We start from the raw sequence: 26,745 nt of genomic DNA on the forward strand, positions 1-26,745 counted from the left end.
TTTGGGGGGTGTTCAGGATATTTTGTGGTTCCATATAAATTTCAGAATTAGTTATTCTAATTCTGAGAGAATGCCATTGGTATTTTAATAGAGATTGCATTGAATCTGTATATTGCTTTAGGTAGTAAGGACATTTTAACATCATTAATCATTCCAACCCATGGACAAGATATATCCTTTCATTTGTTTGTATCTTCTTCAATGTCATGACTTTCAGAGTACAGATTTTTCACCTCTTTGGTTAAATTTATTTCTTGGTATTTTATGCTTTTCAATGCAATTATAAATGAGATTATTTTCTTAATTTCTCCTTCTGGTTATTTTTTATTAGTTCTAGCAGTTTTTGTGGTGTAGTCTTCAGGGTTTTCTATATGTAGGTTCATGTCATCTGCAAATAATGAGAGTTTTACTTCTTTCTTTCTTTCTGATTTAGATGTGTTTATTTCTTTTTTCTTATCTGATTCCTATGGCTAGGGTTTCTAATACTATGTTGAATAGAAGTGGTGATAGTGGGCGTCCTTGTCTTGTTACTGATCTTAGAAAAAAAAAAGCTTTCAGCTTTCATCATTAAATATATTAGATATGGGTTTGTCATAGCCTTTATGGTTGAGATATGTTCCTTCTATACCCACTTTGTTGAGAGTTTTTATCATAAAAGGATGTCAAATGCTTTTTCTGCATCTATTGAGTTGATCATATGGTTTTTATCCTTTATTTTGTTAATGTGATATGTCATGTTGATTGATTTATGGATGTTGAACCATCCTTGTATCCCTGGGATGAATCCCATTTGGTCATGGTATATAATCCTTTTAATGTATTGTTGAATCCAGTTTGCTAATATTTTCTTGCGGATTTTTGCATCTATGTACATCAATGTTATTGGCCTGTAGATTTCTTCTTTGTAATGTCTTTGTCTGGTTTTGTTACCAGGGTAATGCTGGTATCGCAAAATGTATTTGGAAGCATTCCTTTATCTTCAATTAGGTATTAATTATTTGAATGTTTGGTAGAATTCACCTGTGAAGCTATGTAGTCATAAATTTTTATTTGTTGGGAGGTTTTATTTTTTATTACTGTTTAAATTTCTTTGCTAGTAATTATCAGTTGTAACTCTTCTTTCATTTCTGTTGTATCAGTTGTAACTCTTGTTTCATTTATGATTTTATTTATTTGGGCTCTCTTCTTTTTTGATGAGTTTAGATAGAGGTTTGTCAGTTTTGTTCATCCTTTCAAAGAACAAGCTCTGAGTTTTATTGGTTGTTACTATTGTTTTTTTAAATTTCTGTTTATTTATTTCTGCGCTGTCCTTAACTATTTTGTTTTTTGGGTTTTGTTTTTTCTTCTTTTTCTAGTTCCTTAAACGTAATGTTAGATTATTTATTTGGGATTTTTCTTGTTTCTTGAGGTCAGCCTATTTGGTTATGAACTTTCTTCTTAGAATTCTTTTTTCTGCTTACCATAAGTTTTGAAAAGCTTTGTTTTCATTTTCATTTGTTTCAAGATAGTTTTTTATTTCCTCTTTGGTTTTCTCTTTGATCCATTGGTTGTTTAATAGTATGTTGCTTAGTCTCTACCTATTTGTGTGTTTTTTCCAGTTTTCTTCCTGTAGTTGATTTCTAGTTTTATGCCATCATGGTCAGAAAAGATGTTTCATATGATTTCAGTCTTCTTGAATTTATTGAGGCTTGTTTTGTGGCCTAATGTGTGATCTATTATAGAGAATGTTTCAAATGTACTTGTAAAAAAAAGTGTATTCTGCAGTTTTGTGGTGAAATGTTCTACAAATGTTAAGTTGATCTAGTCTAATATGACACTTGAGGCCATTATTTCCTTCTTAATTTTCTGTCTGGATGATCTATCCATTGATGTGAGTGGGGTATTAAAGTTCCCTATTATTGTATTACTATGGATTTCTCTTTTTATGTCAATTAATAATTGCTTTATATATTTAGTTGCTTTTATGTTGGGTACATAGAAATCTGTGATTGTTATATTCTCTTCTTAGATTGACCTCTTTATAATTATGTAATGTCCTCTTTGTCTTTTTTTTTTTTTTACCTTTTTTGTTTTAAAGTCTATTTTGTCTGATATGAGTATTGCTACCCCAGCTTTTTTTGTTTGTTTCTATTTGTATGGAATATCTTTTTCCATCCCTTCACTTTCAGTCTGTATGTGTCTTTCAATTTGAAGTGAGTCTCTTTCAAGCAGTATATACATGGCTCATGTTCCATTCAGCCACCCTGTTTTTTATTGGAGCACTTAATTTATTTACATTTAGAGTAATTAGCGATAAGTATGTACTTTTGTCATTTTATTGTTTTTGGTAGTTTTTATAGATCTCTTTTTACTTTTCTTGATCACTTGTGCTTTACTGGTTTTTAGTATTTTATTTTATTTTGGGTCCTATCCCTTTTTTTATTTGGATATCTTTTGTAGTCTTTTGGTTACCATGAGATTTATGTGTATCATTTTATATCTAAAGCAGTCTTCCTAAGCTGATAGGTATTTAAGTTAGAATATGTTCTATAAAGACTACATTTATATTACCTCCTCAATGCTTTATGTTATTTGGGATTTGGATGACATGTTTTAGATTTTGATGACATGTTTTAGATTTTGTTTTGTTTTGTGTATTTCCTAACTATTTATTGTAGTTAGAGTTGAGTTTGATACTTTTTTTTTTACTTTTGTATTAGCTTTATAAGTAATTCACTGTATTTGTTAAATATTTGGCTTTACCTGTGATATATTTTTTTTCTTTCTCACATTTAAAAAAACATTTGGTTATGGAATTTCCTTTTCTGCTTAAAGAATACCTTCTAACATTTCTTGAAAAGCTGGCTTAATCATGATGAACTCCCTTTGTTTTTGCTTGTCCAGGAAATTCTTTATGTCTCTTTGCATTCTGAATGATAAATTTGCTGGGTAAACTATTTCAGGATATAGTTTCCTTTCTTTCAATACTTTAACGATATTCTTCCACTTCCATCTGGCCTGTAAAGTTGCTGCTGATAAACCAGCTGATAGACTATGGGGTTTACTTTGTGTATGACTCATTGTTTTCCTCTTGCTTCATTCAGTATTGCCTCTTTATTTTTAACTTTTGCCATTTTAATTAAAATATATCTTGGTAGTGTCTCTTTGGGTTCATCTTGTTTGGAACTCTCTATGATCCCTGAACCAGATGTCTGTCTCTCCCCCCATCCCCCTTGTTAGGAAAGCTTTCTGCTATTTTTTTTCTTCGAAAAATATTTCTGTTTCTTTCTCTCTTCTCCTGAGATCCCTATAATGCAAATGTGTGAGCTTTTGATGTCATACCCAAGGTTCCATAGACTATCTTTGTGTTTTTAAAAAAATATTTTTGCTGTTCTGATTGGTTGATTTCCACTAGTCTGTCTTCCAGGTCACTGATCCTTTCTTTGTTAGCTAATCTGATATAGATTCCTCCAGTGTATTTTTCATTTTAGTTATTGTATTATTCAGGTCTGCTTAGTTCTTTCTTATACTTTCTAAATCTTTGTTGAAAATCTCCCTAAGTTTCTGTATTCCCTCCTTAAGTTTGGTGAGCATCCTTATGATCATTTCTTTTAATTATTTAACAGGAAAATTACTTAACTCCGTTTTCTTCTGGGGATTTTTCTTGTTCTTTATTTGAGAGATATTCTTCTGTCTTTTCCTTTTGCTTGACTTTCTATGTTTGTTTATATGAATTAGACAAAGTAGCTAGCTCTCCCAGTCTTGGTAAAGTGACCTTACATAGAAGCAGCCTCTGTGTAGACTGTGTATATCAGGTGGTTTTGGCACACCTGTAGGAATCAAGCAGGAGCCTAAGGTGTTCAGGGTACTGGCCTACCAAGACAGAGTGGCTCCAGGTTAGGAAGCCAGGTGCTTGTAGTAGTGCTCTGTTGATTCTGCTTGCTTCCTTTGGGGTCAAAACAGGCTCAGTCATTGTGTCTAAGAACATGCTGCAACAACCTTACAGGTTGGCCAGAGTACCTGGGTAGAGCCCTTGCCCACCATGTAGAGGTGGAGGGGGGTATAAGCAATGGTGTTCACCAACATCTCTGACTCTGGAGAATCCATGCAGTCTCTGGAGAGCTTCCACAGCATTCTCTCTACTGTCTCTCTTGTTTGTTGTAGAGAAAGTAGTCTTGTATAGAAGTGACCTCCTTGTAGACTTTATTTGCTGGGTAATTTGAGGAACTTGGATGGAGCTGGCAAATGCTTATGGAACCTGGAGCACTGGCCCAGCTGGCTGGAGTGGTACAGCAGGAAGGCCAGGCAGGAAGGCTAGGTGCCCATCGAGATGCCCTGTTTGTTGTTCCTCTTTGTTCCCCTTGTTCAGAGGCAAAAGGCCACGAATGATGTACCTGGCAATGAGCTATGGTCACCTTGCAAGTAAGCCAAAGTACTCAAGTAGAGCTCCCACCCACTCTATGGAAGTGAAGAGTTTGTGAATAATGCTACTCACTGGCTCCTCCCACCTGGAGAGATCCTGCAGCTCCCAGAAGGCTCCCACAGTTTCCCAGCCTTCTTTATTTGGTCTCTCGTTTGTTGTTCAGAAGCTGTTCATTTATCCTTCAGTTGTCTCACAGGAGTAGTTGCTCTATATATCATGTATATTTGAGTTTGCTCATGGGAGGGGATGAGTTCAGTGCCCTCCTATGTCACTGCCATCTTGGACCTCCTTTTTTATTTGTAACATATGCTATTTGTCTAGCTTAATTTGGTTAGTAAAAGGTCTTGATCTGAGCCCTGCATTCTTTCTCTTCAGGTTTTCCCAGTTCTTGCTGGGTTAGTCTGGATTTACCCAAGGAGAAACTAATCCATCACATTGATACAACTTTCCACAATTACTGGGGGATTTCTGTATTATAGGAAAACACGCACATACAGAATTAACAGACCATTTATGTAATGTTGTGTGGTGTTAGGTGCACAGAGGAGTAAAATAGATGGTGGTTGTCCTGGGGAGGATTCTTTGACATTGTGTAATTGCTCTCCAGGAATTTTTTAGATGAACACAGAAATCTAAGAAGTTTACTGTACTGACTATGAGAGACAAACTAGATATAAAATTCTTTTTTTTTAAAAAAAAAGCATATATTATAGTATGTTCAAGCTCTTCATAGGAAGCCATTGGTTCTTAAGAGAGGAATGGTTATTGAGAGCCCCCTTGCAAGTTCAAAGCTCCTTTCAGCATAATCTCCTGACCATACCCACCCTGCTTACTTCTCTATGTGCAGCAACTATCTTGAATTCTAGCACAGACTTGAAACATAGTAGATACTCAATGAAATGCCTAGTTGAAAGGATGGAAACATGAATAGGTAAGGCTTCAGCCTCCAAATTTCTGCAGAAAACTGACTCTTTAAGGTTATATATTGGGATTAAATAGGATGTCAATGAAAGAAGACTATCAGGCTGGTGTCTTAAGGTGAACAATCCAGTAGATTACCATCTTTGAATATGTGTCTTTGCCCACTTGTTTGATTTCCTTAGGATAAATTCTTAGGAGAATTGCTGTTGTGCCTGTTTCTAGAGCTTTTGATAAATATAACTGAAGTGTTCTCCAGAAGGCCATAACAATTGGCTGTATAAGAGACTGCCAGAGTCCCCACCATCCACATTTCACCTTATTTGTATTTGTGTCTCCAGAGTTTGTTTGGTGGCACTTTCTCAGAGCAGTTGGCTTGTTGGAATTGAGAATGTGAAGTGTTTATAAACTTCTAAGATGCCTATGTGATGTGAACATTTGGTGGGGTTTTTTTTTATGTCTTTGGTTTGATTGCCCAAAATTCATGTGATGATTTCTTGATTTTTACTTTCCCATTAGGCTGTACCTTTTAAAAAAAAGCTACCTCCTTCTTTCTTTCTTACATGTTCTTACAACTTTCCTAGTCAGACTAATTAATTTAGTATCTCCACCAGGTTCTTCATACTCAGTAACCAGACAGAAATAAATTAATGAACAGGCCGGATACTAGAAAAACAGGGCAACTTGGATGATGAAGATCAATTGACATTAAGCCTCAGTTTTGGCAATAAAATAAGGAGTAGTGGGAACTGATGAATTTGGGGACAGATTGCAGAGATGATAATGATGAGGCTGGGAGGTGGGCATGCAGGCCTAGTACTGCCGGATCCTCCCATTTTTCAAGAGAAACTGGAAATCTATTTTACATAAAAATATATTTTTAAAATGTGCATGGGCCAAGAAAAGTTATTCTTGCAAACTATCTGTTTATGACCTCAGGTCTATCTACTCCCACTTCAATGAACACATGGGGACTGAACATTTTAAGAGCAGTTTTTCTTTCACCTCCCCTTCCCACCCCCCAGTAATACTTGGTACCAAATAGATATTTGGGAAATTCGTATTTGTCTCAGATACCGTTTTTCTTGTGGCAGCTTCTCCATGAGCATTTCTTTCTCTCCCCCACCCCACCCCCCAATACATGTACCCAGAGTTTCCTCTTGCTTTTCTCAGGGTCTCTGCAGAGTATCCTTTGTGCTCCCCTTGGGGAGCTAAAGCAATCCCAGGCACCTTGCACAGATCCTAGGTGGGATTCTCATAGCCAACAGCTCCCGTGCTTTTCAAGGCAATGAGTGGATCGCCCTGTGTAGTTTGTGCAGGCAGACCTAATTAAAGTCTTTAGTTAAATTTCAAGGATTGGCTTAACAGCGTATCTCCCCATCACCGGCCTCTAAAGGATTACAGTATCTGCCTCTTCTGCTGCTGTGGAGCAGCAGCTTCAAATCCCTCCTTTTGTCGGGTAGTTACCTGTTCTCCTTGTCTTTCTCCTCAACTACACTTTTTCCCCCCCTCGAATATATCTACTTTGCCTATAATCTCTATCCCTTGCACATAGCTCAGGTCATAGTAATTACTCAGTAAGTGTATGTTGAATGAAGGTCCTGTCCCGAGATGAAATTTCTTGTTACCTCTGACAATAAAAAACAAACAAACAAACAAACAAACAAACAGTATGCTCTAGAATAGAAATTCATCAGAGCCAGATGAATGTCCTCTTAGAATGCTTGGAGAGCTTTGGCTCCACATTATTTGATTTTCCTGTCTGACAGTTATGGTCAATGATAGTGACCACATTCTTTGTCCCTTTGCTTAATTACTGAATCCACAGGATGTGTCTAAATTGATTTCTTTTCAACTGCTGCACTGATATGCTTCCTCATTGATTGCTTTTCCCCACTAGAATGCAAGCTTCAAAAGCGAAAGGACTGTGTCGATCTTGTTCCTCAGTGTCTAGGCCAGTGTTGCATATTGAATGAGTGAAGCTGTATCTCACCTCAGCTCTGCTCTGCTGCTTGTGTGCTCCTTTTATCTCTTCTTGCCCTTGCCCTTACCTTGTTTTAATGTGTACACTGCAACTCCTTTGGTAACACCACTCCATCCACAGTGGAGCAGGCTTAAATCGCTTCTGTCATTATTTTCCTGCTTAAGCTGGCAGTTCCATATGGCAAGCCAAGGGGTGCAATGGAAACAGGACAGGATTGCAGGAGGAAAACCCATCTCTTTCCTGGCTGTCAAGTGGAGTCATCCATTTGGGTCCTTTCTCTGGACCTCGTTCTCTTAACCAGTCAAGGGGAGATGATAATACCTCCCTACTTCCTTCACAAGTTGGGAAGAGGAAATAGGATGACCCTTGAGGGAAGCTTTGCAACATATACTGTGAAGTGTATATGCTTTTGCAGCTGTAAGATAGGTATGTAAGACATACCTGTCTGCCTTTCAAGGACCAGAGCACCCCAGATGGGAGGAGGTTGATCCAAGGAGCTGATTACCATACCTCCTTTTTAATCCTTTACAAGTCTTGTGAAGTGGGTGGTACTATCCTGTTTTAATAATGAAAATACGGCTCTCAGAGATGTGTAAATTTACCCAAAATTATTCAAGTAAAAGCAAAGGCAGGGCCAGACCTAGATCATCTGATGACAAGCCTAGCTTCCTTTTCACCATCTATCATCTGTAAAGTTGGGACTGCGGAGAAGTGGCCACTGTGTCTTGGCCCCAGAATCTGGATGGTGAGCCTGATCACATGTGCTGGACATCTCAGTAGTTTGTTAATATGTAATACCATAAAGCTGTACTAGTGTTAACCCGAGTTAGTACTAGAGTAGTATTCAATAGGTTGATTTTTCTTCCCTATCCAACACTGCTCAGTTAGTTAGGTCAGAAATTAGTTGTTTTCTGGAACATGCTGATTAAAATAGGGGTTGACATTGAATGGCAGAGGAGACGATTGAATGGGGCAGAATTTTCATTTGCATATGGACCTTGAGTCTGACCTGGATTTGTAGGCTAGTCTGTGGCACCACAATACATAGAATAGGGATGCCTGCCTACCTACCCATCCCTTACTCATGGAGATTTCACTGTGGATTGGATGCTGAATCCTAACCAAGACATTCTAGTTTGTTGCGTTTGGTGAGTCTCCAGTGAACCTATAAAGACTCTTCAGTTACCCAACAGGACCTTGTGCAGCTGCATGTGGAAATCAGGGTAATTCTGGCATTTCTGAGAGCATTTTAATAGAGCACTGATTACAGATTGCAGGCACCTGGTGGTGTTTTTGTACTGAGGCTGAAGAGTACAGTTCCAAAGAAAGAACTAGACTTGACAGATTCCTGTTTTCCTACCCTGTGTTTCTCAGAGCCTGGAATAGGTAGTAAGAAATCCTCACACAGCTGATCCAGGCTCCTGGCATGGTTATCATGTGCTTTTAGGAGACCACCACTGCCAGAGCATTAATTCCCAGACTGATAATATACATGAGACTTGGCCCAGGGTGCATTCTCCTTCCAGTAGCTCAGAGCATTAACACTGTAGGAGGGCTCCTATTCATTGGAATCAGCAGAGAGCCCTGTGGCTTTGAACTTGGCCAAAGCTCTTCTGTGCTTTTTGGACTGGCTGAGGTTGTTCCAGTGGGTAAGCCGTCATTGCTTTTGGCCCCAATATAAACTATGAAAATTCAAGGGAATAAAAGGTGATAGCCAAAAGTTGAGAAATCTTTGGAGTAGAGGTATTCTAGTCCAACACTTAATTTCATGCCAATTCACAAGAAAAAGAATAAATCTGAGAAGAGTCCCCACTGTGATGAGTCATGTTTTCTCTTTTTCCCCTTCCTCCTGACACACCACCTGTCCTCATCTTCCACACCCTTGAGACTGGTATAATAACTGATACTTGAAAGAGCATTCAGCAAAGTGGACAGCAAAGGTTAGTCCTAACCTTGATCTTGCTACTCTTTAGTGCTATGGTTTGGGAATTAGCCTCTGGTTTTCAGTTTTCTTATGATTTAAAGGAGAGGATTGGATGAGATAGACATTCACCAAGATCACTTACAGCTATTAAATTTTTAAGTTTATGAATGCCAACATTCTAACTTGCTAAGTCTTTCAACTGAAGTGTAAGCTGCTGGTCGGTAGGGCCCCAAAAAGGTATTAAGTAATGGTGGTTGGCTAGCTCATTTGGAAGGTCTTGCTGAGATCCTTCTCAGTAAAGTCAAGTGGATGGAATTCCCCTTGCGAGTCTCCTGAAATTGTGAAGCCCAGAGCACTGCTACTAGGGAAGCCACTCACATTGCTTGAAGCACTGGCAGCAAAGATAGAGGGCACAGCAAGAATGTGAGGGAGGAGGTCACAAGAGGGTTCAAATGTGTTTTGGGGATGCCAGAGGGGGGTAATACAGCAAAGGAAGTGGAAAGAGGTGTTTCCCTTGAGAACCAGCAGAGACCTTTGAAATATGTGCATTTTATATGTAAGCCTTTTCCGGGTTGGAAAATAGCCTACAAGGTTCATAAAACTGCCAGGTGGCAGCCTTCCAAGATCCTCCCAGGAGTTGACTCCTGTTGAAAACCGCTGGTCTCCAAAGGAGGGTGGCGAACAGCTGCAATGAGGCTTTGGCAGGCATTGTCCTGTTTATAGGGACAGAGATCTATTGTAGGCTCTCTGCTAACATATTCTCAACTCCCCAGTTTTTTATTTGTGGAACCAAAACAAGCTCTATTTTAACTAGACTGCGTGATCCTTTGAGCCAGACACACAGCATGACGTGCACACCCGAGATACCCAGAAAGAATGGCTTCAGACCACAGCCTGATTCGTTATCTTTGTAGCTGCTATAGTTTCTTGTCCAACAGAAAGCAAGGCTGATCAGAGGCAAAAATGAAGCAGATGAGTTTGTCTCTGTTATCTAGAATGTATTTCCACCTCATTTTTTCCTACCTTCCTCATTTCTTTCAATGAGATATGAGGAAGAGCAAAGATCCCTGAAATCATACTTTCTAGGTTCAAATACCCACTCTGCCCTTTAAAATCTGTGTGATCTAGAACCTTAGTTTTCTTATCTGTAAAACAGGGTCTCAACCCTTCCCCCCAGGTATGAACATATTAATAGGGATTTTTGAATACCTAAGCCTAATATCTAAGTGTATGTATCTTGGGTTGGAGCTTAGGTAGCTGATGGGGGAAGCTTTGGGAGGCCGAGCGGGAATCTTTCCAGCACCATTCAGAGTATACTGCACAGGAACGGAATCATACACTTGACCATTGGGGAGACCAATTAAAATTGAAATTTCAGTCCTGGGCCAGATCCATATGTGATAAAAGAGCTTAAGGACCTTATTGAAAATCTCATGCCCCATCTGTGTGGCTCAGTAGTTGAGCATCAGCCTACAAACCAGTATGTCACAGTTTGATTCCCTGTCAGGGCACATGCCTGGGTTGCGGTTCAGTTCCCCACTAGGGGGTGTGCGGGAGGCAGCTGATCAGTAACCTCTGTCATCATTGATGTTTCTCTCTCTCCCTCTCCCTTCTCTCTGAATTCAGTCAAAAAATATGTGTATATATATATATATATATATATATAAAATCTTATTTGTGAAACTGAGACATTGAAGGACAGAATGCCTTACCTTTTAAATTGACAGGGTAAATATGTGTAAAATGGGTCATATTTCTTCTCCGCCTCTCATTGTTGTGAGGGACTTCTTGTCAGAATATAAAACTGATCATATAATATCGATTACAGAAAACTCATTGAAGCTGTCTCAAGCAAGTAATAAGCTGATGATATACAAATCAGGATTTCAAGTAGGAGATGCTGTTTTAAAATTGGTGTTAGATTTAGAGAATATTTTGAGAAGTTGTGCTCTGTTTTTTAGGTGTTTAGAAAATATGTAAACTTGTTCCAATTATATTTTAGGTTTTGTCTTGGGTTTTAGGTTTTTATAGGTTTCATATACTTAAAGTCCTTTTTGTTTTCTTGTTTTTAGTATTATATTCCAGGTCTGTTCTAAAATATAGAAATAGCTGAATCAGGAAAACTTATAATTTACCTAAGATTTGAGTCAGAATATCTGATATTTAAAAACAAAAAGATAAAAGGCTCATTTTATGCTTGATGGAAGATTTTACTCATTTATTTGTGATTTTTTAAAAATTTCTTTATTGATTAAGGTATCACATATTTGTCCTCATCCCCCCATCCCCATCCCACACTCCTCCCCACACATGCCCCCACACCCCTGTTGCCCTTAACCGCTGGTTAGGCTCATATGCTTGCACACAAGTCCTTTGGTTGATCTCTCCCCTTTACCCCCACACTCCCCTACCCTCCCTCTGAGGCCCGACAGTCTGATCCATGGCTCCTTGTTTCTGGGTCTGTTCTTGTTCATCAGTCTATGTTGTTCATTATTTCCCCTAGATGAGTGAGATCATGTGCTATTAGAAATACACTTATAAGAACCGAAAATGAGACAAGCAATAATGGTTATGGTGACAGGCAAATGAATCAGTCTATAGTGAGTTTCTTTCTGGCCAACAGTTCTTTTGAGACCCAATTTAAATGTTCAACAGTTCCTTATGTGTACATGTCAGCACTGACATTACAGTTCTGGATGGTGGACAAATGGTGGTAATGCAGGTCCGACCCTCTCTGGTTTGGCCCTGGGCAACCTGCAGTGATGCACAGCTGCTACCTGCTAGTATGGGAAGGCCACGTCAGCGTCTTCCATCTCTGGACTGCTTCTCTTCTGTCTTCATGGCTGGAGTAGTCCTGTAGATTCCTCTCTGTTGCTGGAATCCACATGGTCTCGGAGTTGTTTTCTGAAAATATACAAACATATTCTCGACCAAAAGTTAATAAAGGAATATTTTCTATAAATTTGACTTGGGATTCTATTGCATTTTTTGCCCAAATAATTTTCCTCTGGCTTGTTTTGACAACTTGTGTGTTTTTCATGGGTGTCTTGCTTTTAGCCTTACAATTAATTTTCTAAAGTATTGATGGTTATGCTTAGTCTTTTTAAAAATTTATAACTTCTGTTATAAACTTCTGTATAAATTAAACTCCTCCTTTAAGGAAAACACCTGAACTACCACCTAAGTCTTTCACTTCCTTTTATGAATGGGTGTAGTCTCCTGACTCTGTCCCTTATATTTTCAGTGTAAGTAAAAGAAACATACTAATTCAACAAGCAATACAGAACATAGCACATAATTAAAACATTTATTTTTATATTGTCAATTTTTGTGCAGCTTTCTTTGTATTTGGTTGGAATAGATTTGTCTATTGCCAGTGTTGTCTGCTATAAACAATGCTCTCAGGTCAATATGGTGTTTTCTTAATTTGCCAGTTTAGCTGTTGGACATCACAATGACACAAGTACTCAAAAACTGGCAGAGGCCAACAATTGGAGCTCTTTTTGGTTCGTTTTCTTTTATAACCCTTTGTTTTTCCTTTGATATAGTTAATTCATTATTTTAAGGCCTGCCTCATATTTTGGGTTCATAATCCTGTCATAATTCAATGAAGGGCATCCTAGCCTGCCCTTCCCTTTGGTACTTTATTTCTACCATTACTGTAGGATTGCTATATGGGTACTGTGGAACCAACTTAACTGGTCTTTGGAATTTAAACTGTGAATGTGAAGGTTCTGTTATAGAATGAATTCCTCAAAATGAGTGATGCTCATGAAATCTCCATCTCATCTTAATAAATCCTCCATGTGGCATATTCCCAGCAGCTTTTTTTTTTTTTTAAATTGTTGGTGATGTTATTTTTTGGCTCCATTATATCATTTGTTGAAGTTAGTATGTAGTGATTGGTAAGAAGGTTAAAAGGTCCACCCACAGTGTAAATAAACTTGTGTAAACACAGGTCTTGTGGTCTAGGTGTTGTGCAGGGTTTGTTCTTTGGATGTTAAAACTACAAGAAGAATGCGCTTGCCAAACATGTACACAAGGAAAGAGGAGAAGAAAATAGTCAAGATTTATAGTTGAAGCAGATGTGAGTCACTGACTTGGACAATCCTTTGAACATAATGTCTCCTACACAAGGAGGGTTAGTATATACTGGGGAAGGAAGCCAGCCACGTTGCATGGTATTTAGTAGTCTGATGGTGGAAAAGAGCTGCCCCTTTTCCTTCCTTAAAGAGGTAAACTATATTTTAGGTTTTTATATGTTTCATGCTCTTAAAAAAATGTAAGTAGGCGATGAATCGGGCTGCTGTGTACGGCTGTGCTGCTTTGTGCTGATCCTAAGGTGTGCGTCCAAGGGAGAAAGTTCAGCCTGACATCTTGCGGTGTTCTGTTCACCCGGACATGGGCCCTGCAGTGGAGCTGCATTTGCTCAGAGGAACGGTGCCATTTTCTTCTCACAAGTATGCCACCCAGGCCTTGTTATAATTATTCATATCACTTACTCTTCTTTCTCATAATTCTTTGAAGGTGGGAATTCATCCAGTTTCACCTTTTGGATTCCCAACACCATGCCTGGACTGGAGCTGAAGAGAGGAGGGCAGATTGATAATTAGATTTCAATAAAATATCTTTTGATATGTCTTTCAGTTTGGGGAGAAAGAGTGTTTTTGGTAGAATAAGAATACTTCCATGCATAATTCTCTGACCTATTTCTTATTTCACAATCCAGAGATAATCATATTAACATTTTGGCAAATGTCTTTTAGACATCTTGTTATGCATATAAATATACACATGTGACTTTCTATTCTTGAGCCCATTTTTTGTTTTGTTTTGTAATCTCCTTGTTTTCACTCTGTAGTTTGTCATGGTCATTTTTCCAAGTCAATATCTATAGATCTATGCCATGACTTTTAAAGACTATGTAATATTCCATTGAGTGGATGGGCTATACTGTATTTAATCAATGAAGATTGGATATTGATGGATATTTAGGTTGTTTATAATGTTTTGCTCTTAAAGATGAACCTGAAGTAAGCCTGAGTTTTTAACATAGGCATGCATGCTCATACCACTAATAGAGCTGATGGTTCAAAGGCTTCCAACTCAAATATCAATCTCTGGGAGAGAGAAATTATACGTTCCCCATGATCCCTAGACCAGTAGGAGTGGGTTAAAAATGGCATAGTGTGCTCTGCCATTGTTGCTCAGTGGTTGAACATTGACCCATGGGCCAGGAGGTCAAGGTTCGATTCCCTGTTGGGGCACATGCCTGAGTTTTGGGCTCTATCCCCAGTAGGGGGAATGCAGAAGGCAGCCAATTGATGTTTCTCTCTCATCATTGATGTTTCTGTCTCTCTCTCTCCCTCTCTCTTCCTCTCTCTGAAATCAATAAAAACATATTTTAAAATATAAAAATGGCATAACTAATGATTCTAATTTACAATCATAAAGCAAACTTTGGAAGATGCATTTAGCGGCTATCTTGATTGCACACTTGGGATTGCGTTTGGAAGTACTTTGTAAGTCATGCAGTGCTATACAAACCTCAGTGACTCATTATTAGGGCTTTAAAGAGTACCTGCTATGTTCTCGCAAAAAAGGTTTATGGAGTCTATTTACTTACTTTATAAAAATTCACTAAATGTGGGAGGCAGGAGGGATCTCCAATGACGATGGTACTGAACCTATTTTTACAGTACAATAAACCAAAGAGATTATTAAGAAAACAAGCTGAGGCCCTGCTTCATAAATCCCTCAAATTTCTGTGAACAGGCCCTGGGCACCCCAGTCGATGTTGATGTTCATCTTTGTTTGGAATTTTTATAATAGAGCTAACTTGATCTCAGATTATCTCATTGACCTTAATATATGAAACCAAAAAAAGGAGACTTTAATTGCATAAAAAAATTACAAGCTTTCTGATTACTCTGTGAAGTTTTTGGATTTTGGAGCAAAATTAATATTTTCAGATTATTGTTAGGTTTAATGATCATGTGTAATTTAAGGGAAGCAATTTAACATTTCTCTACTTTTTGATATTTATAACATTGACTTGTTCCTTATCAAGGTAATTGTATTTGTCAAGATTGGAAGGATGGTGAAGAAATAAATTAAGTTAAGGCTGAGTAATATTTACCCTTTAGAATATTACATTGGACAGTGTAGAGGGATGATTGTGAGCAAGATGGGAATGGTACTGGAACCAGGGATGATGAGGATCTCAACCAAGGCAGAGGAAGTGAGAATGAAGAACTGATGGGGGCCAGAAATATTAAATCGAATCCACAGGAGTTGTTGATTAGTTAGTTTTTATAGGGAGTTGGAGGGTTGGAGGGAAAAGGTGGAGTCTAGGTTAACTCTTAGTGTAAAAGCTCAGTGGGCAGCTAAGTAAGTGGATTTAAAGCAAGTAAGGCAGTGAGCACTGGGTGTATGATTAGTGTTATCAGATTAAAGGCAAGAGTCAAAGCTGCATTTATAGAATTTCAAAAAAAAGTGGCAATGTAGAGAAGTCCTATCTTGGAACATAGCCTTGTTTCTTTCATTTATAAGTTATTTGAAGTCACCTTACTATAGTTCCCAAGCACTAGGGAAGACCAGCTGATTCTCCCAAGCACTAGGGAAGACCAGCTGATTCTCCCCTAAAGTCTTCCTGGGTGACATCATGTTTGTGGTTAACCTTGGAGAATTCTGAAACTTGCTTGTTTTGAGAGCATCTGCCTTAGGGTTGAGTCACAGGGGTAATGTCTAAAACCAGGATTCTGGTTACTCACTGGCAATGGGAACATGATTGTCATACAGTTCAGATTAATTTTGTTGGTGCAGCCAGTGCCAAAATATGATCAGATGATTGCACATTGACGATGGGATCCATACAGGGAAGTTAATGAGGCAAAATGAATCAGTTAGCCTACCTAATAAAAGAGTAATATGCAAATTAACCACCACTCTGCTACACCCACAAGCCACGCCCACCAGCCAATCAGAGCAAGTATGCAAATAAACCCAACCAAGATGGCTATAGCCACAGAGAGCAGGAGGGAGGCTTGGGTTTCCCAGGCAATGGAGGAAGCCTAGCTTTCCGCCTGCCCTTGCCAGCCTAAGCCTCCATGCAAGGCTACAAAGTTTCAATTATAGAAGGTAAACAAATCCAAACAGAAATGGCGGCAGCCATGAGCTGGAAAGAGCGGGAGGCTAGGGTTGCCCTGGCAATGGAAGAAGCAAAGCTTTCTGCACACCCTGGCTGGTTCAGGCCTCCACTTAAGGCTACAAAGTTTTAATTATAGAGATACATAAACCCCTAAAGAAATGGCTGCCAGCCACAGAGCAAGCAGGAGGCTTGGCTCCGCTCCAGGCTACAAAGTTTCAATTGTAGAAGGTAAATAAATTCCAGATACAAGGGCCTCCACTTGGGTCATCAGGGGCGTGGCTGGCCTGCAAACCACCACATACCCCTTGCTTAGGCCGCCCCACACCCCAAGGGAACCCCCACCCTGATCCGGGACACCCTTCAGGGCAAACCAGCTGGCCCCCACCCATGCACCAGGCCTCTATCCTATCTAATAAAAGAGTGATATGCAGATTGACACACAATATGGCTTTCCCCATGAGGTCAAAGATCCTGCCCCTATGTGGACACAAGATGGCCACCACAAGATGGCCAGCAGGGGAGGGCAGTTGGGAGGGACCAGGCCTGCAAGGGAGGGCAGTTGAGAGGGACCAGGCCTGCAAGAGAGGGCAGTTGGAGGCGATCAACCCTGCAGGGGAGGGCAGTTAGGGGTGACCGGGCCGGCAGAGGAGGGAAGTTGGGGGCAAACAGGCTGGCAGGGGAGCAGTTAGACATCAATCAGGCTGGCATGGGAGTGGTTAGGGGGTGACCAGGCTGGCAGGCAGAAGTGGTTAGGGGCAATCAGGAAAGCAGGCAGGTGAGCAGTTGGGAGCCAGCAGTCCTGGATTGTGAAAGGGATGTCCGACTGCCTGGGGGGTCCCAGATTGGAAAGGGTGCAGGCTGGGCTGAGGGACACGCCCCCCCCCTGTGCACGAATTTCGTGCACTGGGCCTCTAGTCTAATAATATTAAGCTAATAGATGGCACCTCTATCTCACCGGAGAAGGCTATGGCCTCTGAGCTGAGAAAATTTAAGCCTGTTGGCTATAACCACTTAGAACAATGATAATAAATGCCCAGCCAAAGGGCATCTGCAGTTTTAATTTTCTGGAGTCCCTACCACTCCTCCTTGTCTTCTGACCACTGAGGACAAGTGCCAATTTAACTATTGGAAGTAAAAAAAAAAATGTTAGTGTTGGATTATAAAAGCATCTTTATTTGTACCCATTTGCCTAATCCCCAAGATCATAGGAGTTTGCAATTCCCACTCTGCAGGATAATTTTATATCCTGAGAACCTGTCGGGAGTGGAGGGCCATCTCACTACAGTAGCCAAGGACTAACAAAAAGGAATGTGGATTAGATGGCTCAAAGCGAAAAGAAGATAGATGAAAAGTCTTGAAAAATATTTAAACTAACTGCAATTAGTTTCCACAACTACCACTTAAGACTGCTTTGACTTGCAAATCATATTGTATGTTGGAAGGGAAAGCTTTGTAATTATAGCTTGTAGAAGCTGTGGACCAGGAAAAAGCTTTTTTGTAGGGGAGAAAAAATAATCTTCCCTCTACCCTTCTGCGTTCTTAGCTGAGACGCCTGTAATAAAATACAAGTTAACAAGAGAAAAACAAAACAAAACAGGTATACCTCATGTAAAATGAGTAATCCATCAGGTGGGTTAGATTTTAGGATTGAATAACATTTTAATAGGAGAAGGGGAGGGTGAATATAGAACTCTTAGGGGAAAGTAAATGATTTATAGGAAAGATGAATGGGCTCTTAGAAGAATAGATGGGCCCTGAACAGTGTGGGTCAGTTGGTTGGTGTGTCATCCCGTACACCAGAAGGTGGTATGTTAGATTCCCAGTCAGGGCACGTGGGGAAGCAAGCTATCAGTGTTTATTTCTCTCTTCCTTTCTCTCTCTAAAATTAATTTTAAACATTTCTTTTAAAGAATGGGAAGTAGGATAATTTGTGACAAAGTTTGTCAGGAGTGTAGTGTTGACTTTTAGTCTTCTCTCCTGTGACAAAAGTCACTCTTCTCTCATTGATGAGATCCCCAGGGAGGGGATTTATGACAACTGTGTTCCTTTTGGAGGATCTGTCCTTAGGCAGATAAGGGGAGTTCAGAGAAAGCTTTTCCCTGCATTTACTGTCTTTCAGATGCCCTTCATCTCTAAGTGATCAATGTACTTAAGTGGCATATTTTAGGATAGCATGTTCTGCTACCATTCAGGGTGATGTAGGTTGGAGTAACTATGGCCATTGGTTCACCATTGCTGTCATATTCATCTTGTTTCCTTACAATGGGATCTCAGTTTTTGCTGGACATAGATTTATCAGCAGTAAGATGTAAGACCCGAAAAAGCTGCTTAATTGAACATAGAGAAAAAATCCCTGACATTTTCTTCCTGTATGCTCTCCTGAGAACACATTCCTTTCCATTCCATGGTTCTTCTTTAAGCTATTGGTTTTTAAATTAGGTGAAAGGATGACTGCAAGAGAACCAGTTAAAGAGTTGGTTAAAATATAGATACCAACATTTTTGTTTGCTGGGTGTGAAGGAGATGACCAGGAATCTGCATTTTTGAAAAGCTCTCCATGATGCATTCAGATGTGAACTCAGGTTTGGGAGACACTCTTACAGATTATTGCTACAAAGCTACAGTAGCACCCTTTGACATTTTGAGTCTTTCCCTTCTAAGCCACTGTACATCCCCATTTCCAGAGGGGGCATTTAAAACATACAAACATGCGTGATTTCACTAAGGCCTGTTAGTATTGTCAACAAAAGAACATCCAAACCTATAAAAATATTGGTTAGAGTTTATGTGAGCCAAACTGGGGACGTGCCCTGAAGCAAGATCTCACTGGATTGAGAAAATGCTTTGGAGAATGGAACTTTGGCAGTTCTTTTTATGCATTTAGAATTGAAGAAGAAAATATAAGGAAGGTTACATGAAATCCATTGGTGGTTGATTAAGTAGGCAGGAGAAAGCAAAATGGGAAAATCTCTGGGACTGGATAAAAAGAAAAATAGAAAAACACATACTTCTTTTACACTGGTGGGTGTAGAATAGTTAGCATTTAACATTAACAGTAAAGAGAGGTGGGAGGAGGGCAAAAGGTAACAATGAGGAGTTTGGTGCATGTGCTCTTGTAGGGGTCTAGAAGAGATGACTCTGCAGGCCAAAGGTCTGCTATCCTAGATGCACAAGAACAATGGACAGGCCTTGCTTAGGTAAGAGAACCTTTTACTAAGGAAGCTATAGTGCTGGGGTGTGACTACCCACCACGATTTACCCAGTGGGAATTTCCTGATCAGATCATCCTGTGTGGTTACTTTTGATCACTGAGCTTGTCAGGCCTGCCATGTAGCCCCTTTCTCGTTCACAGCATCATTGTCCTGAACAACAATTCTGATAATTTCCCATAAAAATAATTTGGATAATGTCCTACTAGAGAGTTTCCTGAGGGTGATACCAATAAACTCCTTATCCTTATAACACTTAGTATAGAGCCTTCCATATGTTAGAACATTTATTCACAATTTAAGGGTTTCATATTCATGAATGAGACAAGTGAGGCTTTGGTAAATAAAAGGTTGCATTTCTCTTTTACACATACTTTCTGGTATGGATGGCAACATTTACTCACTTTATGCAAGTTCAGAGGGCCTTTTTTTTTCATATTATAGTAAGAGAGGTAACAAAAATACCATTTTAACCATTTATTATGATTCAGGTACTAGAAATAAGTGATTTGCATGCATTGTTCCATTTAATTTTTTCAATGGTTCCATGAGGTAGGTGAAGATATCTATGTAAACCAAGGGTTTGAAGTTTTAAGAGATTTGTCCAGTCACATGTAGACCTTAAGTTTTGAGCTGAAATTTGAACCCAAGTTCAGTGATTTTATTTTTCCTTTTTTTGTTCTTGGCCACTGGATATCAGTATAAAAAATACAGCAAAAGGTCATTTCTATTTCTTACTAGTTTTTCAAAAGAAGAATAGAATTTCCTAGGAGTTTGGTAAAACATGTATGCCACTTTCTTTTCTTTCTTTTGACAGATTTTACATAATAAAATGATGGCTTTCCATTTTTAACCACATTTTTAGAAAAATATGAATCTGAGATGGAAAATCAAAAACTATGCCACAGTTGGGTAGGTAGAGGTCAGAGAATGCCTGATGAGTTTGGGAGTGTGACTTTCTTTCTACATTGCTTATAGAATGTTTGAAGTCACTCTGCTACCACTGGCTTTCTTTTTCTCCTATCCCCAAAAGGTGACAGGTGAGAGGCCTTGGAGCTAGAAAACAACTAGTATAGGTTTCAATCTTAAAAAAAAAAAAAAAAATCCCTGTTAATTATAACACCTGCCTAGGAAAGTCACATGGTAAATCATGGCGGGGGAAATTCTGTTTGCTAACTTCTAGGAAATCACAGGGAATCAGTTAGTGGTCAGTACATTAAAAAACAGGTCCCTCACTGTTGTCATTTTGTTCTCTGCCAGTATGAAGAACCTGGTAGCAATGATAAAATGTCATGATCAGAGCACACATAGTTCTGGGTATAGATTTATAATATGTAGTAGAGAGATATAGATAGATAATAAAAAGTGACACTTTTTATTCTTTACTCTTGGTGCCACTAAGAATATCTGTTTTATTACAGAATTGAAACTAGGAGAAATTTCTTTAACCAGGGAATAATTTTTAAAAATATATATACTAGAGGCCCGGCGCATGAAATTTGTGCCCGGGGGTGGGAGAGGAGGGGCGGTGTCCCTCAGCCCAGCTTGTACCCTCTCCAATCTGGGACCCCTCAAGGGATGTCCGACTGCCCATTTAGGCACGATCCCGATATCGGGCCTAAACGGGCAGTCGGACATACCTCACACAATCCAGGACTGCTGGCTCCCAACTGCTCGCCTGCCTGCCTTCCTGATTGCCCCTAACCGCTTCTGCCTGCCAGCCTGATCACCCCCTAACCACTCCCCTGCCAGCCTGATTGATGCCTAACTGCTCCCCTGCCAGCCTGATTGCCCCTAACTGCCCTCCCCTGCAGGCCTGTTTGCCCCTAACTGCCCTCCCCTGAAGGCCTGGTCCCCCCAACTGCTCTCCCCTGCAGGCCTGGGTCCCCCCCAACTGCCCTCCCCTGATGGCCTGATCGCCCACAACTGCCCTCCCTTGCAGGCCTGGTCCCTCCCAACTGCCCTCCCCTGCTGGCCATCTTGTGTCCACATGGGGGCAGCCATCTTGTGTGTTGGAGTGACGGTCAATTTTCATATTACTCTTTTATTAGATAGGATCTACCATGAGGTTACAGATGTGGTCTAGTTATAGGAGGACAGATGTTCTGGTAGCATTTGTGAATCTTGCATTGGGAAACATGTTCCCCTGGTCTTTCATCATGAATCATCTGGATTTATGTGAAACCTTTGATGCAATCATCAGTAAATTCCTGGAGAACAGGGACCATGTCTTAATGATTTCTTGCATCTACAATACTGTGTAGAGGTAGAACTTAGTAGGACCAGTTGGTTCAATTTACAGCAGGCTGATCAACTCCATGAGCTGCTGTTACCATATACATATAGCTGTGCTAGCGATCCATATGTAGGATCTCTGGATATTCTGTATAGCCTGCATGACCAACCCATAAGCCCTCTCTGTACTATTAGTTCTTATTTATTAATTGCCTGAACAAATGTTGGTTACTGATTAAAGTGTAGACTATGATTAGTGTGACAGAAAACATTTACTCAAGTTATGGTTGAGCTTTTTGGATGATAGGGTTAAAATTCAGATTGACCTTGAATATAATCAGTACAAATAAGTAGAATTAAGACCATTAGGGAAGTATAGCTTTTAGAAAATGAAATATAACATGGGGACTGTGTATGCATAAGTTTTTTTTGGGGGGGAGGATTAAAAGGGGGACTCATTGTGAGTCAGCAACATACTGTTTTATTTTCTTAGTTATTGGACGCATACTGCCAGTTAACCACATGTGGGAACCACTGGGTAACATTTCCAAAATACTTAGTATTTGTCAGACACTTTTATAATTCTGTGGCAATTAGATACAGAGGAGCATTGGAAAATAGGACCTATTGAAAGAGGCTAATAAATAAGGATTAGTTGTTTAGCCTGAGCCAAAACACTGAGTGGTGATTAAATTAATGGTCTTCTGTGGCATGTATAGTTATTATGTAGATGATATCATTATTTCCACTATGAATAGAATTAAGGAAATAGATTTACATTAGAGTTAAAGGAGATTTTGAAGGAGCGAAAACTAACTTTAAGGATTGCTGGACAGTGGAAAGACTTCTCAACTGGAGATGTGGAGTCATGTTCCTTACAGGATAGGAATGGGGGTGGATATGCATGCTATTAGACTTAGATGAAGTTGGGGTGCAGATTGACAAACTTTCTAGATCCCATTTTGTGCTGCTCATCTCACATTGTGTTTGACATGTTCAGTGAGTAAATCAGTATTCTTTTTTTATTTATACTAGAGGCCCAGTACATAAAATTTGTGCATGGGGAGGGGGGTGTCCCTCAGCTCAGCCTGCACCCTCTGCAATCTGGGATCCCTCTCACAATCCAGTACTGTTGGCTCCCAACCCCTCACCTGCCTGCCTGCCTGATTTCCCCTAACCGCTTCTGCCTGCCAGCCTGATCACCACCCAACCACTCCCCTGATAGCCTGATCAATGCCTAACTGCTCCCGTGCCAGCCCAATTGCCCCTAACTGCCCTCCCCTGCAGGCCTGGTCATCCCCAACTGCCTTCCCCTGCTGGCCCAGACACCCCTAACTGCCCTCTCTTGCCAGCCTGGTCACCCCCAACTGCCCTCCCCTGCAGGCCTGGTCACCCCTAACTGTCCTCCCCTGCAGGCCTGGTTGCCCCCAAATGCCCTCCCCTGCTGGCCCGGTCACCCCTAACTGCCCTCCCTTGCCAGCCTGGTTACCCCTAACTGCCCTCCCCTGCCGGCCTGGTCGTCACCAACTGCCCTCCCCTGCAGATCTGGTCCACCCCAACTGCCCTCCCCTGCAGGCCTGATCGCCCACAATTGCCCTCCCCTGCTGACCATCTTGTGGTGGCCATCTGTGTCCACATGGGGGCAGCCATCTTTGACCACATGGGGGTGGCCATTTTGTGTGTTGGAGTGATGGTCAATTTGCATATTACTCTTTTATTAGATAGGATTTTTTCATAGTCATTGCAAATGCCTAGACTTTGCTTTTAATGATTCTGTAATGCACCTCAAGCAAGAAAGAGTTTAAACCATGAATTGAAAATTACTTCACCTGCAAATCAACTTGCTACTCACTTTTATATGGGCCCTTAGAATATTCTAAATTCCAACTTGCCTTTTCTTTTTCTTCTTTAGGAAACTTATTGTGCACCCTCCTCCCTTGTTCTACAATGAGTGCCAAGGCTGCCATCAGCAAGGAAATTTTTGCACCTCTTGATGAAAGGATGCTGGGAGCTGTCCAAGTCAAGAGGAGGACAAAGAAAAAGATTCCTTTCTTGGCAACTGGGGGTCAAGGTGAATACTTAACTTACATCTGCCTGTCAGGTAATGAAAACCAGATACTAATATTATTAAAACAACTTCTCTTTTAAAACAGTTCATTCTGAGGAATCCAGGAGGGTTATATACACAAGTTTTGTACACCTCTGCTCGTGCACTCTGCTTTTCTGTTGTCTGCTCTGATCCTTACTTACTCATGGCACTTCTACTTCTGAGGTTGTCTTATATTGGAAAGGTAATGAAGCTCAATTTTCATGTATTTTCTGATTCATTCAGAGCTTCTGTAAAGGATTTGGGAGACACAGTTGCTTGTCCATACTTCCTTCACTAGGACATTGGCAGAATGTGGGCTAGCCTTCGGGATTTTTGTTTTAGAACAATTCCTGATATTTGGATAATTGTCCTTACTAGCAGCCTGAATTTCATTGAATTTCTTTTTCTTAACAGTTGCCAATAACCAGTATAGTTTGTCTTAAGATAACTATGGGCACATTATGGAATGTGAGGAAGTAGTCTGAGCTCATAGATCACTCTTTTGCCTGACAGCTGTTCCTTGTCAGAAAGGCATCTGTGTCTATTAAGCCTAGTATTTTGTTAGATTATATTTTTTCCCTTTCTTTTTGTGATTGTAGGAGATCTGTGGGATTTACTGTGGATTTGTACTAAGTTTTTTTTAGCTAAAATTTGGATACATTTTCCATGGAGTTATGGGACATTTGTAATATTTCTGGTATTTCTTGTAACTGGGCAATGGAAGAATTAAGCTTGCCTTAATTCGTTTTTTTAAAAATATATTTTATTGATTTTTTCAGAGAGGAAGGGAGAGGGATAGAGAGTTAGAAACATCGATGAGAGAGAAACATCGATCAGCTACCTCCTGCACACCCCCCACTGGGGATGTGCCCGCAACCAAGGTACATGCCCTTGACCAGAATCGAACCTGGGACCTTTCAGTCCGAAGGCCGACGCTCTATCCACTGAGCCAAACCAGTTTCGGCCTTAATTCATTTTTTAAAAATTTCTCTTAATTGTGTCTTGAGAATACAACTTTTTTGGACTCATTTTTAGCTTAAAAAAATTAAGCCTGTGATTATTTAAGTTTATCACAATTTATTTCAGTGTAGAGAGAGCTTTTTTTTTTTTTTTTTGCCAGAAAGAACATGTAAAGATAATAAGACTGTATCTTAGTATAAATTGAAATGAGAATAATCCTGGCCAATGTGACTCAGTTGGTTGGAGTGTCATCTCATGCACCAAAGAGTAGTGGGTTCTATTCCTGGTCAGGACATAGACCATCCATCTTTTCTTTGACTGCCGCCTTTAAAAAAATCTCAAGTTGTGGATTTGGGGGATGTATGAGAAGCAATCAATCGGTCTCTCTCTCTCTCTCTCTCTCTCTCTCTCTCTCTCTCTCTCCCTCTCCCTCTCCCTCTCCCTCTCCCTCTCCCTCTCCCTCTCCCTCTCCCTCTCCCTCCCTCCCTCCCTCCTTCCCTCTCCTTTCCTCCCTTCCTCTCTCTCTAAAAACAATATAAACATTTCCTTGGGTGAGGAATAAAATAAATAATTAAATAAAAATAAATAAAATGAAATGAAATGAGAACATAGCCCCTTAGGTAAGAATGCCATCTCAATGGTTAAAAGAAAGCTTTTATTTAAATGAGTGTGAGAGAATTGACCTCACACTCATTTAAATATTGGTCTCTCTTTTTAATCCCAAATAAAGATTAGGTTAATAAAATCTGGTTACTGTTGGAGGACATTTGCATGCCTTTAGTGTGCTGCACAGTGCCTGGCATATAATAGGGGCTCTATTCATAGCTAATGACTATATGAAAGAAAGAGGTAGTCATTCCTAATACCTTCCTAGTATTTTGTTACAGAGACTCAGGTCTTAAATTTTTTTTTCATACTCTTAAATTTAGGTTCTAGAGTTTTTGCTTGCACCAATTAAAAGAGAAATGTGTTATAATAAATTTTGTTTTGTGTTCAGGCTGAGCTAAACATGGACACAAAGTGATTCTAATTTTATTTAGCAGTTTTGCTTGCATTTGAGGCACATGCTATTATTGTTGGCATATTTCAGATCCTATAGCCTGCAAGAGTGATATGGGGATCTTAACTACCTCATCTCATGGAACAGCATAACCATTTCCCCTTCTGTAGGAGATGATGACTGGCTAACTGCATTTCCTTTACAAATTACCAAGAACTTCAGGTTTAAAGTCTGAAATTCTGCAAATTGCTCTTTCATTGTAATGGAGGAAAATCTTTTGTTCTGAAAGTCTTCATCTTTTTAATGTATTTGAATTTTGAGAGGAAAGGTTGATAAAATGGGTCTGACATTTAAGCAGATAAGATCATGGAAATGGGGGCAGGAGAAGGCCAGGCAACTTTGACACCCAAACGTGTTTTGCAGTTTGATTTTTCTTATAATTGAGACGGAAGCAGCTACCTTTATTTTCTTATGTGAAACTTAGAGGAAGATCATTCACATCTCTGATAAGGTAATGTTTTTATAAAGAAGTAATTCATTAGTTACTCAAATATTAAGTACTTTTTATGTGCTGACCACTCTAAGCGCTTAGGGGTTCAGATATGAGAAAAACTCACGAAGCTTACCTTGTTTCAGGGGAAGGAGCAATAAACATTAATAAGCTACTCATTTAAAATGTAATCATTAACCATAAAAAGGTTAACAAGGGAAAATATAATGAGATGAAGGCATGTGTAAGGAAATTTGGTCTGGTTGGGAGAACCCAGAGCTGCTTCACGGATTCTGAAAGGATAATGGTGTCGGTGCAGAGAGCATTCTAAGCAGAGGGAATGGCAGGGAGCCTCATTAAAAGGCTCAGCTGGATGTTGAGTTT

General features: G+C 39.8%; 1 protein-coding gene across 4 annotated transcripts in view; it reads left to right on the plus strand.

Annotated features, from left to right (window-relative positions):
* Positions 1-26,745, plus strand: part of STXBP6 (syntaxin binding protein 6) — a 264,054-nt gene that overhangs the window by 63,398 nt on the left and 173,911 nt on the right. For 3 of the 4 annotated variants that reach the window (XM_079768776.1, XM_079768772.1, XM_079768773.1), the window contains exon 2: positions 23,735-23,923. In XM_079768776.1, the coding sequence (XP_079624902.1) occupies positions 23,770-23,923 (154 nt within the window). In that variant the 5' untranslated portion in view covers positions 23,735-23,769. The remainder of the gene's footprint in view (positions 1-23,734; positions 23,924-26,745) is intronic. The other variant, XM_079768774.1, reaches the window with a different exon arrangement.

The sequence above is a fragment of the Cnephaeus nilssonii genome (assembly GCF_951640355.1).
Source record: "Cnephaeus nilssonii genome assembly, chromosome: 4".
Lineage (NCBI taxonomy): Eukaryota > Metazoa > Chordata > Mammalia > Chiroptera > Vespertilionidae > Cnephaeus > Cnephaeus nilssonii.